The 18,344-nt window shown below is 39.9% G+C and overlaps 2 protein-coding genes across 2 annotated transcripts in view; both read left to right on the top strand.

The window, feature by feature from the left end:
* Positions 1-4,380, top strand: part of npr1a (natriuretic peptide receptor 1a) — a 44,564-nt gene extending 40,184 nt beyond the window's left edge. Inside the window, exons 17-23 of the mRNA XM_015039559.1 lie at positions 145-313; positions 1,354-1,500; positions 1,588-1,711; positions 2,574-2,642; positions 3,136-3,310; positions 3,396-3,494; positions 4,065-4,380. Of these exons, the coding sequence (XP_014895045.1) occupies positions 145-313; positions 1,354-1,500; positions 1,588-1,711; positions 2,574-2,642; positions 3,136-3,310; positions 3,396-3,494; positions 4,065-4,210 (929 nt within the window). The 3' untranslated portion in view covers positions 4,211-4,380. The remainder of the gene's footprint in view (positions 1-144; positions 314-1,353; positions 1,501-1,587; positions 1,712-2,573; positions 2,643-3,135; positions 3,311-3,395; positions 3,495-4,064) is intronic.
* Positions 4,381-6,211: 1,831 nt separating this feature from the next.
* ints3 (integrator complex subunit 3) overlaps positions 6,212-18,344 on the top strand; it is a 20,186-nt gene continuing 8,053 nt past the window's right edge. The window contains exons 1-23 of the mRNA XM_015039561.1: positions 6,212-6,295; positions 7,915-7,998; positions 8,129-8,212; positions 8,297-8,410; positions 9,057-9,141; positions 9,220-9,286; positions 9,974-10,115; positions 10,187-10,316; positions 10,797-10,894; positions 11,916-12,107; positions 12,187-12,274; positions 13,387-13,466; positions 13,557-13,648; positions 13,736-13,842; positions 13,927-14,046; positions 14,315-14,444; positions 14,536-14,590; positions 15,396-15,499; positions 15,580-15,744; positions 16,125-16,278; positions 16,394-16,462; positions 17,454-17,529; positions 17,613-17,726. Coding sequence (XP_014895047.1) covers positions 6,212-6,295; positions 7,915-7,998; positions 8,129-8,212; positions 8,297-8,410; positions 9,057-9,141; positions 9,220-9,286; positions 9,974-10,115; positions 10,187-10,316; positions 10,797-10,894; positions 11,916-12,107; positions 12,187-12,274; positions 13,387-13,466; positions 13,557-13,648; positions 13,736-13,842; positions 13,927-14,046; positions 14,315-14,444; positions 14,536-14,590; positions 15,396-15,499; positions 15,580-15,744; positions 16,125-16,278; positions 16,394-16,462; positions 17,454-17,529; positions 17,613-17,726 — 2,434 coding nt within the window. The remainder of the gene's footprint in view (positions 6,296-7,914; positions 7,999-8,128; positions 8,213-8,296; positions 8,411-9,056; positions 9,142-9,219; positions 9,287-9,973; positions 10,116-10,186; positions 10,317-10,796; positions 10,895-11,915; positions 12,108-12,186; positions 12,275-13,386; positions 13,467-13,556; positions 13,649-13,735; positions 13,843-13,926; positions 14,047-14,314; positions 14,445-14,535; positions 14,591-15,395; positions 15,500-15,579; positions 15,745-16,124; positions 16,279-16,393; positions 16,463-17,453; positions 17,530-17,612; positions 17,727-18,344) is intronic.

The following is an 18,344-nucleotide window of genomic DNA, read 5'->3' as shown; positions in this document are numbered from 1 at the left end:
TGGGTTTCCACGGCAACCAGAGCCTTAAATATTTATTAGTACGCGTCTGTTTTGGTCCGCAGGTAGAGCGGCAACATGTAGATCTAGTTGTTGTTGTTTCGCTGTAACCCGGCTGCTCTAACTTGACGCCTCTGCGCGTAACAGAGATCATCCAGGCGGTGATCCAAGACGGCGTCCCTCCGCTGCGGCCCTCGCTCTGCTTCCACAGCCACAGCGAGGAGCTCGGGGTCCTCATGCAGCGCTGCTGGAGCGAGGAGCCCAACGAGAGGCCCGACTTTAATACCATCAAGATCCTCCTGAGGAAGCAGCACAGGTGGGGAAACCACATTCATTCAGACGAATGAACCAGAATGGGTTCATTTATCTTACTATTTGAAACTAACAAAATTAACCTATTACGGAAAAATCAACATTTAACTAAAACTACCAAAAATAACGAAAAGTTACATTTAGAAAAATTGTTCATTAAGATAAATAAAGAGGAGAAACTATAAGATCGAATGCACCAATCCTGGTCAAAAACAACCAATCAGAGCCAAGAGGCCTTAGTGCTGTCAATCACACTCATGTAGGTGCTGCTCGATGTGCTAATGGTGGAGAAACAACTTACTGTTACAAGAAAACTAGACTTTATAGTAAATACACATCAGAATATATTAATAATCAATAATAATAATAATTACACTTAATTATTATTGTTTCATTATGGCTTACAGCTAATTAAAATAAAACCAAAATGATTTTTAGTAAATTAGAATCACAAAACGACTTTTTATACATAATTATGTTGACGTTCGACTGTCGTCGAGATCCTCCATTAAAAGTTCACTGCTAATTCAAGGTGGTGTCTCCATGTGTATTAATGAAAAGTTTAGTGGAAGGAAAAAGTTTGACACAAAACAGTATGTTCGTTTGAGTTTTAGAGTGTGAAAAATCAATGAGATCCGGCAAATATTAAAATTTAAGGCACAGCCAGAACACCTCAGTTCAAGTTAATTTGACCAAAGACGCCACAGTAAACGATATTATGAGATAAAAATGAAGCAACCGTTGTTTTTCTATTAGAAAGCAAATCACATTCTTGGTTGGTCCTTTCCTAAAATTAAAGATTCACACATTATTAATTGATCTATTGATTATTACAGACTATTCAGCCATTTGTAATTTGATTTCTATGTGACACAATGAGTCTACTTTTAATGTCTTAAAGGAAAAGAGGCTTGGTTTATGATATTTGAGTGACTTTTAAATTAAAATAGAAAATGTTTTAGCAAAAACAATCAAGGGAAAAACATTTTAATATAAAATAAGGCTTTTTTCATTTGTTTTCTTGTTGGTTGTTTGTATTTTTAGAGGTTACGGTTCCAACATCCTGGACAACCTTCTGTCTCGCATGGAGCAATACGCCAACAACCTGGAGGAGCTGGTGGAGGAGCGAACTCAAGCTTATAACGAGGAGAAACGCAAAGCCGAGGCTCTGCTCTATCAGATACTACCACAGTAAATATCCTCCACGGATAAACTGTGTGCATTAAGTGTTTTCTGCAGCAGCAATGCGGCTGAAATGCTTTTATTTTTGGGTTCCAGTTCGGTAGCCGACCAGCTGAAACGAGGCGAGACTGTTCAGGCCGAAGCTTTCGACTCGGTCACAATTTATTTCAGCGACATCGTCGGCTTCACCGCTCTGTCTGCAGAGAGCACGCCGCTGCAGGTCGGTGGAAACCAAGAAACCAGCCCTAACTGGAGGGAAATGAAGCAGAACACCGGGAGATTAAAACTAGACTGACATCTAGTGGAGAAAGACAGTAACTACACCTCAGATTTCCTGTTTCTAGCGAAGGAAATCGCAACAAATCAACTTTTACACAAAATGGGGGGATTTTATGTGGTAGATAAACATGAAATAATGCAGAAATTGTCAACCTTTTTTACTCTGATACCCCTAAATAAGTGCAAACAAATACCTTCAGAAGCCAACTAATTAGTGAAGAGAGTCAACCTTTCAATTAGGCGTTTTCAGATTCAATTTATCACCAGAGCAATAAATCAAAATTATTGTCGTGATAAGAAAATGATAAACGATATGGTAAATGCTCACCCCTAATATGAAACTATCAGAAAACAAAAGTGTATAAAATAATTTCTTTCCCCTTCACATGAATTACTGTGTTTCACCATCAAAATATTTATTTCATTTATTTATTTCGAATATGATAACAGTATATAATAACACACATAAACAAGAAATGCAAAGGACACATATCTTTGCACCACAATATCCTGGAAAACAAATGTAAGAACCACAAGTTTTATTTATGGTTTTTACACAAAGGAATTTTGTATTTCCAGAGGTGTGGATACTTTTGCAAGATAGTAACTTTCCTCCTTTCAGATGTATTACATTATATTTTTATATATTTATAATTATAGAGAACATTTTTTCTTATTTTAACTTTTTTTTTGTTCAAAATTCAACACAAAATGTCTGAAATGTATCTTTTATTGAAAAAAGTAAACTGGCTCCTCTGTTTTGTATTTGTATTAAAAATGATTGAATTTGTTTCTCCCTGCAGGTTGTGACCCTGCTAAATGATCTCTACACGTGCTTTGATGCCATCATAGACAACTTTGATGTTTACAAGGTGAAACTAATATTTCAGTTTAAAATCCTGGGTAGGAGGCGTATCATGGTTATTTTAGATTGAAAAAAAAAAGTAAATTTTCACCAAAAAATCGTAGAAACTTTCTAGAAAAACTTTCTGAGCTTGAAAGTCTACAATTTTCTCCAACAAACTCGAAAATTTTCGACTTTTGAAACCCAAAACTTCCAAGTTTCTTTCTAGAAAATTTCAGAGATTTTTAATCGCATTTCTTTTTACTTTTCCAGCTCAGAAATTTTTTTTGTAGAATTTGTCTCAGTTAACCTCCAAATTTCAGAATTTCTAGCAAATTTTTGACTTTTCAAACTCAGAAGTTTCCAATTTTTTTTCGAGTAATTTTTAAAAATTAATCTAAAAATTTTGGAGTTTTTTGGCTTAAATTTACTCCTTTGTTTTTCTACATTTCCCCTGACAAGCCCCCATAGCTGCCAGTTGGGCTAAATGTTAAACGATTCATTTTCTGCGGTCTCTTCAGGTGGAGACGATTGGGGACGCCTACATGGTGGTGTCGGGTCTGCCGGTCAGGAATGGTAAGCGACACGGTCGGGAAGTCGCCCGGATGTCTCTGGCTCTGCTGGACGCAGTCAAGAGCTTCAAAATTCGACACCGACCCAGTCAGCAGCTGAGGCTTCGCATCGGCATCCACAGCGGTACGGCCGCGCCGCCGCACGCAAACCTAACAGCAAACTACAAAAACGCCCCAATGTCCTGAGTTGTTGGTGTGTTCTCGTCTAGGCACAGTGTGTGCAGGTGTGGTCGGGTTAAAAATGCCCAGGTACTGTTTGTTTGGAGACACGGTCAACACGGCGTCACGCATGGAGTCGACAGGAGAGGGTGAGACCTGCAGGAAACCGCACACGCATCAGCAGAAAACTCCAGCATTTACACCTACAGAACCCAGAAGTTAGAACTTTACAGAACCACCATGCAAAGTTCAAGCACTATTCATTACATATAAGTAGGCAAATTAAATGTGTTTACAAAGGTTGTTTATCTTCTGCTGGACAATTCAACTCACACAGAATAATAAAATCCACACTTGCACATGAGTTTAACTGGCTCATGTCTATTTTTATCTGTGTTTATTATAGAAGCTAATATTAGCCATATTTCTTCTCTAAAAATGTAACCTATGGCACAATTTATGTAAAAAATATAAATACTAATTAGAACCAAAACGATTAATTGTGATTAATTGAAATAATTTACTAATTTAGCAATCGATTAATCGTTAACTTTAGTGTACAGACTCAATTAGAGGACATTTTCTGAAAGAACGATACACTCAGAGCTGCAATTAAGCCAAAACTGTACAAAAATATAAACATTTTGCATTTAAGATAGCACAGTGACAAACAATAGATTCAATTCAGTTCAGTAATGTCAGACATGTTTCCCTCTCAGCCCTCAAGATTCACGTGTCGGAGGCGACTCGTCAGGTCCTGCAGGAGTTCGGCTCCTTCCAGCTTCAGCTCAGAGGGGAGATTGAAGTGAAGGGCAAAGGTCGCATGAGGACGTACTGGCTGCTGGGAGAAAATGAGAAGAACTGAGAATCAAACAGCTGGACGGTGTTTTCAGACTGACTGATCCAAGCTGGTTTCTCCAGGGATAAACTGTAGAAAAGAGTAGACACAGACAAGACGAATGTTTCATTTGTAAGATAAAACATCAAAACTTGTGTAAATACATAATAAAATGGGTATTGTTACTTTTGTTTAAACGTCTCCTGGTAGTTTTCTGTGTGCAGTTTGCATGTATTGTGTTTCATTTTTATATATTTAGAATAACCGACAACATTTTTCATATTTTAACATTTCTTTGTTCAAAAGTCAACGCAAAATTTCTGAAATTTGTCTTTTATTCAAAAGTGTATTTAAAATGAGTTGAATTTGTTTCTCCCTGCAGGTTGTGATGCTGATAAATGATGCATACAAGGTGAAGCTAATATTTCAGTGTATTAGGGATATTCCAAATTTTAAAAAAAAATTACATTTCCGCTAAAAAATCTCAGAACTTTTTTAGAAAAAACAGGGAAATGTCAGAGTTTGAAAAGTCACACAAGGCATAAGTTGGTTTTTCTGCAGGTTCGCATGTGAGCAATTAAAACACACAAACTTTATTTCTAATATTTTTGATGATTTTCCACTTACAGGTAAGGATAAAAGACATTTAAGATTAGAATATTACACCTGACAAGTAAAACAATATTTTTAATGCAGGAATGTGAACTAAATGAAAAGCATGTTTAATAATATTTTACTTTTAATCTGACAAACAAACCTTAACAGAAATTAACACATATTCTAATTTACTAAATATTATTGTATTTTATGAGGCATGTCTGTGTAGCCCTGTGATAGACTGGTGATCTATATGACAACCTGTAATCACTCTTTGAAGGTGTTTATGGATATATTACCAAAAAAATTACATTTAATTAGTTTAATAAACAGGTATGTGCTTGGTACAGTCCACAAGTACAGTAACTTTATGGAGTTGTTAAGGTATCAGTTTGAAAATACAGAGTTTCAGGAACTTGCACTGTAACATGCTGTAGTTTTAGGTGATTTGAAATATATTTTATTAAATATTCCAGACCCATTTATTGGCACCACTAGTAAAGATGTATAAAAAGTACTTTTTTTATTTTATAACATGTGCATAATCTCTCAGTGAAAATTTTGGAAAATGTTATTGAAATCATTTAGTCGGGGTAAAAGTCTTGTGCCAGGAATTACCATTTGTAAGTATTAATTTGCATTAAGTTTTAGTCTTTAAAATACTGAACTTTGAACGTAAATTTTATTTTATTTCTGATGGCATTGTTGTAAAATATAAACTTTTTTATCAGTTCCTCAGAACCTAAGTTATTTTTTTGCCAAGTAGATTTTTACTCTTACTTGAGTAATTTCTTGGTCGACTACGGTTTAGTTTTACTTGAGTAATTTATTGGTATAATTGGAGTGCTACTCTTATTTGACCAGATTTTTTGGTGGTAGTTGTTTTAATTTTCCCGTGTGAGATTATGCTATTACAATAAAATATGCAATCATTTTAAGCCTTTCCATGCATGCTTACCAGGGAAATCATGTGTTCTCACAATTTTTTGCATTTATACGTTACTTGTAAACAAGATAAAGTTGTTTCGTTTCCATGCAGGTGGATGCCTGTATAGTTAGTTATTCAGGGATTGGCCTTTGATTCTTTAGCTTGCTATTGGTTGTTACTGACGTTGCTCAGACCAACGTGCAACCTGATTGGTCATTGGGCTCCGTTGTTCACGCACCGTACCCCAGCTCAGTCTGTGCGGATGTCCGTTATGTTACTGTGGTCGGACGGTGTTACGGAGTCAGACTGGTATCCAAGCTGCCTCCAAATAAGTTTTAAAAACACATATCAACTGGCCGAAGTGATTCACAGCGAGGCTCTGGCCCGGGCCACAGCCCCCGTGACTCTCCATTACATCGATACAGACACCCACAACATCACTGAAACGGTAGTCCCAACCCAGCACAGCTCCGCGGGGCCCCGGCGAGGCGCGGCGGGAGCAGATGGAGCCTGCACCGGCAAAGGCGAAGCCACAGGGCCGGCTCCTGGTGTCCACCCAGCTGGATGCTAAAGACGAGTTAGAGGAGGTAGGGAGACCAGGACTGGTTAGCTTGGATACCTAATTTTATTTTGGATGAACCGAGACAGGACGTTGATATAATAGACCCAATTAAATTAAATTTGTGCAGAAAAGCCAAAGGTACAAAGACATGGAACCATTTTATCAAGTGCTGCTGCTAACAGGCTAGTTAGCATAGCTAGCAGAAGGTTAGCGGCGGTAGTTAACAGGAATAGACCTGTGAGGTGTGTGAACACCTTGCTGAAGACATGGAGCTGAATGAGATAAAGTTGTAGTGTTTGTTTTCAGTGTTTGGGCTTTTAGAAACGCTGCTGTTTCTATTTACAATCTCCAAGTTCATGAAATATAGCCTAGCATGCTAATGCTACGTAAACATATGGATGAGACCTATGTGACAGTTGCGCATGCGTCCTGTTTCACATGTCAGAACTGTTGATACCCTGTTTATTTTTTATTAAATTATAACTACTTGTGGAATCGTCCACGGTTGGTTCAGAAAAGCAACCAAAGAAAAGTGCGTTTACTTTCACTTTTCCTCTTTAACCTGAAGACGAAAAGCTGAAGGTGCACTGATTGCACCATTTGTAAGGCCACCATGTTTACCTTGACTGACTAAAAATACCACAATATTATGGTATTAACACAAAGATTTAAAAGTAAAATCTATAAAATGAGGGAGCTGGTGTTATTTAAACCACAAAAGCAACAAACATTCATGCTTCTGCTAAGTAAATGTTGAATTGTTATTGTTACATATTTAATCTTAATTTATTGTTTTGATTCTGATGCCAATATTTATGCATTGTGACTAGTTTTAAAAGCTTAGTGTGTAGAACATTGCAATATTTATATTCCAAAGGACAGTTTGGAGTGCAGTACTTCTTGGTCAACATGTTCCAAGCGTTATGAACTTGCGGTGTATGCCAATGCAATATTTAGCCAATTGGACAGAGTCTCATAGCAACACAATGCTAAAGTTTACAAAGGATAAAGAGAGAAAAGAAGAAAGTAGGCATATATTTCAACTGGCACCCAAAAATCAACTTTTCTTTTGCTATTGTAGTTTCAAGAATTTATAAAATTATTGCAAACATAAAAATCATTTGTTCTTTGTCATTGCTTGTAGGTACATGGTCAGGGCTTTTTGCTGAAGTTTTAATCCACTAAGATTGAACTTTTAGCTGAATTTCTGAAATCAGCCTAATAGCCTGTTGGTTAATGTCTTTAAATACCAAAAGGTCAACTAGTTTATACATGAGTGAATTCTTCTTATCCTAAGGAAAGGTTCAAACTCCATAAAAAAAGTATCTGTATTATTATTAGAGTTTAATGATGGTGTTTACATTGGAACACATTGAATTAGCTTATTTTTGTTTCAAGATGAAGTATTTTCTGTCGCGGGTTTAAATGGTCATATTAGGACAGTTTTTTTATTGCACAAATCGAAGATTGTTTATTGAATGTTTCACGTTAATACTTAAATATATTAAATTAAGACTATGGCTACTTCAGGTTCCACATTTCACGACTAGAAATATTTTCAAACAGTCTACTTGTCTTTCAGCCAGCTGACCTGGAGTTTGTGTTGGTGTGTTTGATGGTTCATGTTTATTTTATGTGTTCCAGAGATTGGAACGGTGTGTTGTGATCGTCCAGGCACTGACCAATGGGCTGTCAGAACGGGAAGCCAACGATGCACTCACTGCCAACGTAAGAAACGCTCATTTTGACAACAAAGTTAACGTAGTACGATAATGTGGGTCGTCAAATTAAAGGCTGGAGTTTTCTAAATGTTTTTGTGTGAAATCATTGAACAAACTTCTGTGTATCCTTTGTGCAGGTGTGTAAAGGCCAGCAGCAGCATGAGGAGGTCTGTCTGGGTCTGTTTACCCTGGTCCTCACAGAGCCGACCCAGGCCCAGAGGGTGAGTCGCCTCTCCAGGTCTGCTCTCCTTCAGCATCACTGCAACTGAATCATAACAGCCTTCTGATCTGGTGTGTTGGAACAGTGCTACAGAGATCTGACGCTGGTCAACAGGGACGGGATGAACATAGTGCTGGTGAAAATCAACCAGATCCTGATGGAGAAGTTCCTCAAACTGCAGGACAATCCCAGAACGCAGGTAGAACCCATTGTCGATGTGAAGGAAATAAGACAAATCAACCAATCAGTCGAGTTTATTTGTGTAGCAATAAGGCATTTCAAAGTGCTTTTCGTCATAAAAACCAGTAAACATTACATTTTTCCATCATTACACATCAAATTATTTATTTATGTTTAATTTATTATGATTCTAAGCAAGAAGGAACTCAGTGTTTCAGCTGTTTTACAGTTTTCAGGAAATTTGTTCCAGATTTGTGGTGCATAGAAGCTGAATGCTGTTTCTCCATATTTGGTTTTGGTTTTGGTTCTTCAGAGCAGAACCAGAGCCAGAAGACCTGAGAGGTCTGGAAGGTTGATACAACAGCAGATATTTAATGTATTGTGGTGCTGAGCTGTTCAGTGATTTATAAACTGACAACAGTATTTTAAAGTCTCTGAGCTGCAGGGAGCCAGTGTAGGGACTGTAGAACTGGGTGATGTGCTCTAACTTCCTGGTTTTAGTCAGAACTCCAGCAGCAGCGTTCTGGATCAGCTGCAGCTGGAGGATTGTTTTAGGCAGACCTGTAAAGATGTTGTTGCAGTGATCACTGCAACTAAAGATAAACACTTGGATATGTTTCTCTAGATCTGTGTGCTCAGAGTATTAATGGTTGGTTTGTGTGCAGCTGGTGTGGCTGGTCAGGGAGCTGGTGAAGAGTGGAGTAATTGGAGCCGACGGGGTCATCATGACTCTTCTGAAGCAGATTGCAGGTTAGATTCACACAGACTTCGTCTTTTATTTCAGAAACCAAGCTCTGTTTGTTCTGATGTTGCTGTTTGCTTCTGCAGGCGGAGACATCTCCGCTAAGAACATCTGGTTGGCCGAGAGCGTCCTGGACATCCTGCTTGAGCAAAAGTAAGCCTCACTCACATCCGTTCTCTAAAGAGGGCCTACTATGAAAAATTCACATTTCATGTGTTCTTGTGCTGGGTTGGTCTTTAAGAAGCAACCCAGACGCTTAAAGAAATCACCCAGCTGTTTTTTGGCAATGCGAAACGAGCCATTTCAAAAATCTTCCAAATGTTGAGTCGCATTTGATGGGCTCTGCACTGTTACCTAGCAACCCAAGCAGACCTCCAGCACATTTAGTCAGCTGTATGCACTGTACAATGGCTACTGGAAGAGTCCAGCAGCCAGCAGTAGAGACTAGTGTTTTGTTGTTGACTTGCCATCCAGAAACCACTTGCTGCATTCTTGCTGGATGTGCAGGAGGCTCCGCTTCTGCTTTTCAAAGATTTACGGTTGTATAATTGCGCATGTGTTTGTAGCCATTTTTACAATGTGTGAGTGTAAACGTTGAGTCACAGCATTTTATTTGGATTTAAAGTAACAGATACCCAAAAACAACTTATAGGAGCTCAAAATAGGCAGAACTGACCGGATTAAAATCTTACATAAGAATAATTTGGTGCAAAAAATGTGATGAAAATGTTTTTAAAGCCTGTGGATCTGTCCTAACTTGTTCAAGGAATCATAATAGATCATGCTTACAGTTTGGTGAATTTTCATGATTAAATCTCTAAATGTTTTTGTTCTCTGAAGGGAGTGGGTGTTGAAGAGCGGGATGCTAATAGCAATGTCGGTGTACACCTACCTCCGTCTGATTGTGGATCACGGCACGCCGAACCTGCTGCCTCTGCGCCAGAAGGAAGTGGACTTCTGCATCAGCATGCTGCGGGAAAAAGTGAGGAAAGGAAGATCTCCTGTTTCAGTTCTCGTTCTCACGTCGATAACTTTCTCTCTCTGTGTTTGTAGTTCATGGAGTGCCTCATCATCGGCAGAGATCTGGTTCGTCTGCTGCAGAATGTCGCTCGGATCCCAGAAATGGAGCTGCTGTGGCGGGATTTGTTGCACAACCCGCAGGTTCTCAGTCCTCAGTTTACAGGTGAGCTCAGCTTCACTACCTGAAAAACGGCCACAGGGGCGGAAAGGTGCATTTTTCATCAAATAATCACTTCTTTTTCTTTTTTTTTTTTTAAGATTTAATTTTTGGAAAGACCTGGATTTTTTCTCACCAATGCTTCGGTTTCCATAGTTCAGAGTGACGTCAGCACACAGAGGGCGGCCATCTTGTTTTAAAGCTTATTTTGCAGCTTCTGTTTATTTGGACTTTGAATTGAATTCAGATCAACTCTACAACAAAATATGAGTCTAGCCAAGTTATTGTTTTTTTACGAAAATAAAGTCATGATGTCACAAAATTAAAGTAATAGAAATGAAATAATAAACTAATAAGACAAAAGGAAAAGATCAGAGATTTTACTTTTAAACTGTTTCGCCCAGTTCCAAATGTTGTTATGCTGTCGTTTTCTTTTATCTTTGTTTCCTGACATGTCTGTCTCCGACTGCGATGTCGTTCCTGCAGGGATCCTCCAGCTCCTGACAGCTCGAACGTCTCGGAAATTCCTCGCCTGTCGACTGACTCCAGACATGGAGACCAAGCTGCTGTTCATGACCTCCAGGGTAAAAACATAACCCAGAAGTATTCACACCCTCTGAGCTTCAAACACAAACCTTAGGGAACTTAATGACAGTGATTAAAGCTGTGGTCTGAGGCTCTTAGTGACTCAATAACTCTTGATTTAAATATGAATATGAAACAGATGCAGGTCAGTTTTTAATTGCTGGGCCTGTCACTTTAACAAATTTTTCTGGACGAAAAATTGATGCAGAAGTTATTATGATGAACGATGACATTGTTGTTTTGAGACAATTTTCAAGTAATATAATGGTAGAATAATGAAAGAACATGTTCTCAAAGTAAATAAACTTTAAATTCTAACAAACATTTAGCACTGGAACTGGAAGACATTTTAAATATCCAAAATAAATAAAACAACAGAAACAGCAAATAAAATGAATTATAAAGTCACAGTAAACATAAAAAACTGAAGACTTTTGTCATCTAGTTTTTATCTGAAACAGAAAAACAATAAATGATACAAATGGAAATTATTCACTTTGTTTTAATTTATCATGCGATTAATTGGTTTATTGATTATTGCGACAGGCCTAACAATTGCATTGAATTTCCACGACAAAATTACACCAAATTTACTTTTAAATCTGTTTTCTTGTCAAGTGGTCCTAGTTACCATGACAACAGAAGTAAAAGAAAGCTTGGAAAAGATTAGAACTTTGCGTTGCGTTTTTCTGAGTAGATTTTGATTTAAAAGTCGTAATTTTGTCCTAATTTATTCTGAACTTCAAACTAAATTCAAATTTAAAAATACATTATTGAACCCAGAGGTAAATTTACATCTTCTTAAAGAAGATCATCACACTTTTCATATTTTAATTTGTAAAGTAATTATAAAACTATGTATCATTTCCTTCAGCTTCCCAGTTTTGCTGTATTTTGTGTTGGTTTGTCTCATAAAACCAGTTTAAGTCTGAGGTTTTCAGTCAGATTACGGAGATGTTGAAGGGATGTGATGAAAGGCTCTGGTCGTGTGGTTGAATTTGCGTCGTCACCTGCGCCCAGGTGCGTTTCGGGCAGCAGAAGCGGTACCAGGACTGGTTCCAGAGGCAGTACCTGTCCACGGCGGAGAGCCAGTCGCTGCGCTGCGACCTGATCCGCTACATCTGCGGCGTCGTCCACCCCTCCAACGAGGTGCTGAGCTCTGACATCCTGCCGCGCTGGGCTATCATTGGCTGGTTGCTCACCACCTGCACGGTAAGAGGTCGCGACCCCAAGCTCCCAGGGGGAGGAGTGGTGTTTTTTAAACAAGCTAACTTGTGATCTTTTCCTGCAGTCGAATGTGGCGGCCTCCAACGCCAAGCTGGCCTTGTTTTACGACTGGCTGTTCTTCAACCCAGAGAAAGACAGCATCATGAATATAGGTAACAATGAAACACCTGGCAGTTACTATGGAAACCGGTGTAACCATAAATATACAAATAGTTCTGGATCTTCACATATCAATATTTAAAGCAGGTTTCAACAAATGTTTTATGTTTTGACCCATTAATTTATGCAATATTTAAAATCTGCTTTATAAATGTCTTAAAGAGACAGCGCAGCTCATGTTCTGTTTTATATTTCCCCAGTCCGAGATCTCCTGATCAATACCAGCTTTCAGTTTCCTTATAGTCATACAAAATCCTATTATGCGAAATTCGTATTTGCATGTTTTCAAGTCTATTTGGGTTCAGCTGAAGAGTTAAAAAAAAACTCCTGCCCATTTCTTGGCAATGATATAATATCTTTTGGTGTCTGAAAAACGACACGTTTAAAAAACATCCTGATTGTTGAGTCACATTCAATGGGCGCTGGGTTGTTACCTAGCAACTCAGACAGAGCTCTGTCTGTTACCTAGCAACCCAGGCAGAGCTCCGGAAAGCTTGGTCAGTTGCTTTTACTGCTGTATACATTGGCCTGATGCAATTAATCAATTAATTGCATGAAAAATTAAAATAAGGTCAATAATTTTCACTTGGTGATTTATGGTTATTCTTTTTTCTCTCTTTCTGCCAGTTATTGGTAAAACTGGATGATAAAAGTGTTCAGTTTGGTGCTTTGATCTCAACTAACCTTTTTTTTGAAGGACAGATTTGTTTGGAGATTTCATAATTAATTTTATTTATTGTTTTGTTTATTTATTGTGGAAATTTAAAGTATCTTTCAGTTTAAGTGTTAAATGTTCATTTGAATTTAAAGTTTATTGAGCTCTCAGAATGTGTCCATTAGTATTATGTTACTTGAAAATGGTCTCATAAAAACAAAATTATAGTTTATTGCAGTAACTTCTGGGACAATTTATCATTCAGCAAAATTTGTTATCATGACAGTCCTAAATATGCGCTGTACAATGGCTGCTGGAAAAGACAAGTGTTTCGTTGTTTACTTACCATCCAGAAACCATTTGCTGCATTCTTGTTGGTTGTGCAGAAGGCTCCACTTCTGCTTTTCAGACATGTTTGGTTGTATAATTTTCCATCTATTTTGGTTCCAGAACCGGCCATCCTTGTGATGCATCACTCCATGAAGCCTCATCCTGCCATCACAGCCACGCTGCTGGACTTCATGTGCCGGGTAACACGCAACCTGGATGCTAAAATACACACAAATACACACAAAATTGTTTCCAATGAGTAACACATCTCCTCCTCATTGACCCCTCAGATCATCCCTCACTTCTTCCCCCCGCTGGAGACTCAGGTCCGGCAAGGCGTCTTCAATTCACTCAACTTCATCATGGAGAAGAGGGTGCTGGCGTAAGAGCTGCGTCTCATTCACTGACTTATGTTTTTTAAAGTATCTACATGTTCTCCTCCCTCTAACTGATCTGGTTTGTCTCTCAGTCACCTTGCTCCTCTGTTTGATAACCCAAAACTGGACCGAGAGCTTCGCTCGATGCTCAGGGAGCGGTTCCCCGAGTTCTGCAGCCCGCCGTCTCCTCCCACCGAAGGTAGCGCATGCACACACTGAAAGCCGCTTCACAGTAAAACTCAACAGGAAACACCTTGAGCTGAAATGTTTCTGCGCCCTGCAGTGAAGATGGAGGAGGCGGTTTCCATGGAGATGGACAACCACGTCCTGGACAAGGAGGAGGGCTGCTACGACCACACGGAGGCAGCGTTCAGCGATGATGAGGAGGAAGTCAACAATAAAGGTAGAAAAACGGAGGAGATTCACTGCAAGCTAAGGGTGCTCAAAGTACGGGGCGGGGGCCATTTGTGGCCCCTGGACTGACTTTCTATGGCCCTCCCCCGAGGGGGGCAGATTCATCAATTACGTTTAAAGATTTTTAATCATATACATAAATAAGTTAAATAAAATAATTGGTACCTCTTTAGTACTCTATAGTGGGTTGTTTTAGGGCTGCAGATGTTCCTGGTGGGACGTGACATCACTCTAACCGTTGACCAATCACTGTGCAGGAAAAAAGAGGGAGTTCCGGTTCCATCCGATCAAGGAAGAGGTGATAGAGGAGCCAGCTGACATCACGCCCTGGCTCGACCAATTAGACGACACCATGAAGGAGAAGGTGCAGCAGATTCAGAAGACCAGGTGAGAGCTCAACGCCGCCCCCTTCAGGTTCGGTCTGGAAGTACGGCTGTCTCCATAGTGATCAGGTTTCTGACGTCTGTCCTCCTCTCAGTGACACGGAGACCCAGTGCGAGGTCATGCAGGAGGTTGTGGATCTAATCATGGAGGTCAGTTCACTTTGACACAAAGCAGAAAAAAGTAGAAATTAATTAATTTGATCAAACAAATCTGTTTTTTCTGGAATCTTTAGTCAAATTTTCACAGTGAAAGAGAAACTGTGATGGGTGCTGCAGCTTTCTGTCTGTTTAGGTCATGTGACAGTTAGCACAAGCCTAGCTTTGCTTCTGCTTTTTAATTATAACAATAGTTAGAACAATTAACGTGCATTTCAGTGAGTTATAAAAAGGTATTTGTTTTCTTATGGGCCATAATTAAAGCTGCAGTATATAACTAAAAAATATTTTTTTACATATTTGTTGAAATTTTTACCATGACAGTATAAAACACGTAGTCTGAAAAAACAGAGGTCCTTCCTTCTTCCAGCGCCAACTAGAAACAACCAATCAGAGGCAGGAGGCGGGTCTTAGTGCTACTCAACACCTCTCTTTCCCCCTTTGATCTGTGCTAATGCTGCTACAGCTAGCATAGCCTGTTGTGAATGCTATAGATAGTTAGCATGGCCATGGATAAATGATTTTCCTCTAACGATAAGTTGTTTCTCTGCCATTATCATGTTTAGCAGTGCTTTCACAGGGTTGATTAACAGCGTTAAGACCCTCTTCCTGGCTGTGATTGGTGGATTCTGGTTGGAGGTGGAAGAGGATCTTTTCACAGATTGTCTGTCCCATGTTATATTGTCACAACATGGTGAAAGTTTTAACAAATATGTAAAAAACATAATTTTTATAAAAATTGCATACTTTGATCCGGTTAACCGTTTCAGCTCCAGAATGAGTTCTTCTTGTTTTCCAGGACGACTTCGACACGGAGCAGATGTCGGCTCTGGCTTCCTGTCTGGCTGAGCTCTTCAAAGATCACTTCAGAGGGGAGGTTCTCCCTGAGGAGATCACCGAGGAGTGAGTCCGTCCTCCCTGACCCGACCCGACGTCCCTCCGCTGGGCGCCGGTCCGTTTGACGCCTCCGCTGCTCTCTGCAGGTCTCTGGAGGAGTCCGTCTCCAAACCCGTCTGCCTGATCTTCAGGAACCTGGTCACCATGCAGGAGGACAACAGCGGCTTCTCGGTGCTGCTGGACATGTTGGCCGAGCTTTACCAGAAGCAGCCGAAGATCGGATACCACCTGCTGTACTACCTGAAGGCCAGGTGAGGAAACGGGCCAACGTGTTTTTTTATTATTATTATTGACCCTTTGCACGTATTCAGAACGCAACACAATCTCCCATGATGGGCGTTAAAACAACTGATGCGCTTCTGTAAAGCCTGTCAAAAAACTACAGCAGTGTATTAGTATGGAGCTAAATTAGTCTCATAAAGATTCACAAAGCGTACAATGAAATTTGTAAGCTGGCTTTACGGTTGTTTTTCATCTTTATTTTCCTTTTATTTTCCTTTTTGTGTTCCTGAATCAATGCTGCGTAGTATCGGCGCCTGCAGGAGCGTTGCTAGCGTTAGCGGCTAATAGGCGACGTCCCAGACATTACATTATTTGATTCATGTGATCATCTGTGCGTTTGTGTTGACAGCAAAGCGGCGAACGGGAAGATGATGCTGTACGAGTCGTTTGCCCAGGCGACGGCGCTTGGCGACCTGCACACGTGTCTCATGATGGACATGAAGGCGTGTCAGGAGGACGACGTCCGGCTGCTCTGCTACCTCACGCCGTCCATCTACTCCGAGGTAAACACAGGCTGACCTCTGACCCCGTCCCTCAAAGAGGTTCTGGAGAGGCTGTGTTGAGCAACTCCTCCCCCACATGTTGCTGAACACATTCCCACTGAAAGCGTGTGTTTAGTTTCCAGATGAGACGCTGCGGAGCGGCGAGCTGCTCAACATGATCGTAGCCGTCATCGACTCCATGCAGGTAACTCCAGTGGCGTCAGAGCAACACCATGAATGTTCTTAAAGGGCCAGAACGTATGACATGCAAAACCCCATAAAAACTGTTAAAATATCAACAGAACGTGTCTACATTCGATAAGCACTTCTTAAAATTAAGCATCTTTTCTCGTTGATCCACCAGGACTTTACGACAGTTTTCACAATTCTTTTTTTTTTTTTTCTTGCTATCAAAATTACAGATTTTGTGGAACTAATTTAGACATATTTGCACTCATGGATGACAGTTACTCCAACTTTTAGTTACTCGATGTATCAGTGAAGTCAGTAGGAAATGAGTAAGAAACACTGCCACCTGCAGGTCGGAGGTAGCATCACTTAATCCTGACTTTCATGAGGGAATTTTTCAATGAACTCATAATAAATTTTGCTGGATGACAAATTGTCAGAGAAGTTACTGTGATGGACAGTAATATTGTTTTGAGAACATTTTGAAGTGATATAATGCAAGAACACATTTTCAAAGATAAATAAATTTTAAACACTGGAACTGGAAGACATTTAAAACATCCCAAAAATAAACAAAACAGAAACATCAAATAAAATTAACTATAAAGTCTCTGTAAACAAAATTGTCCTTCAGAAAAAGGGCTTGTTGAGACAGAAAACTTTTTTAATCCAGTTTTTGGTAGGAAGAGAGAAAAGAGGAAAAACAGCAGGAAATTCATTTTGTGATGAATGCAGTTTTAAGGCCGACTTAAAACTGCATTAGTGCGAAAAAATGTGCGCCTGTTTTATGTAGAAATTTCCACATTGGGAAAAAGTGGAGGGACGGATTGATGTAATTTGGCAGTAAACAGATTAAAAGTTGCTTTGATTGATAGAATAATATTTAAGCACATAATTGATTTCCTGAAGTCTTTATTTATGTGTTCATCTAAGGGCCACATTAGAAGTGTTGGTGTGTTAATTAAAGTTTTTTTTTATGACGCTCACCTGGATGTGTCTGTGTTCAGCTACAGGAGCTGATGTGTCACGTGATGATGGGGAACCTGGTCATGTTCCGGAAAGACTCGGTTCTGAACATTCTCAGTAAGGAACCGAGATCCAGAGCGTGGTTCTGCTTCCCGTGGGTTTGTGGACTCCAACGTGTACTGTTTGTTTCTCGTCCTCAGTTCAGTCTCTGGAGTGGGAAACGTTTGAACAGTACAGCACCTGGCAGCTCTTCCTGGCCCACAGCATCCCACTGGAAACCATCATCCCCATCCTACAGCACCTCAAATACAAAGGTGGCAACTTTCACTGGGCAACAGAATGTCCAAGATTAAAATAATAATAACGGATTATTAATGCAATTCATGAGAGGATGGTTGGTTGGTTGGTTCAATGGATGGATGATTGGTTGGTTGGTTGGTTGGTTGGTTGGTTGGTTGGTTGGTTGGTTGAATGGATTGTTGGTTGGTTGGTTGGTTGGTTGGTTGGTTGGTTGGTTGGTTGGTTGGTTGGTTGGTTGGTTCGTTCAATGGATGGATGATTGGTTGGTTGGTTGGTTGGTTGGTTGGTTCAATGGTTGGTTGGTTGGTTGAATGGATTGTTGGTTAGTTGGTTGGTTGGTTGGTTCGTTCAATGGATGGATGGATGATTGGTTGGTTGGTTGGTTGGTTGGTTGGTTGGTTGGTTCAATGGTTGGTTGGTTGGGTGGTTGGTTGGTTGGTTGGTTCAATGGTTGGTTGGTTGGTTGGTTGGATGGTTGGTTGGTTGGTTGGATGGATGGTTGGTTGGTTGGTTGGTTGGTTGGTTGGATGGATGGATGGTTGGTTGGTTGGTTGGTTGGTTGGATGGATGGATGGTTGGTTGGTTGGTTGGTTGGCTGGATGGGTGGCTGGTTGGTTGGTTGGTTGGTTGGA

The sequence above is a fragment of the Poecilia latipinna genome, unplaced genomic scaffold, assembly GCF_001443285.1.
Source record: "Poecilia latipinna isolate Pla-1442-1.1 unplaced genomic scaffold, P_latipinna-1.0 Scaffold476, whole genome shotgun sequence".
Lineage (NCBI taxonomy): Eukaryota > Metazoa > Chordata > Actinopteri > Cyprinodontiformes > Poeciliidae > Poecilia > Poecilia latipinna.
Note: the sequence above shows the minus strand (reverse complement) of the source record. Positions and strands in the feature narration are given on the sequence as shown.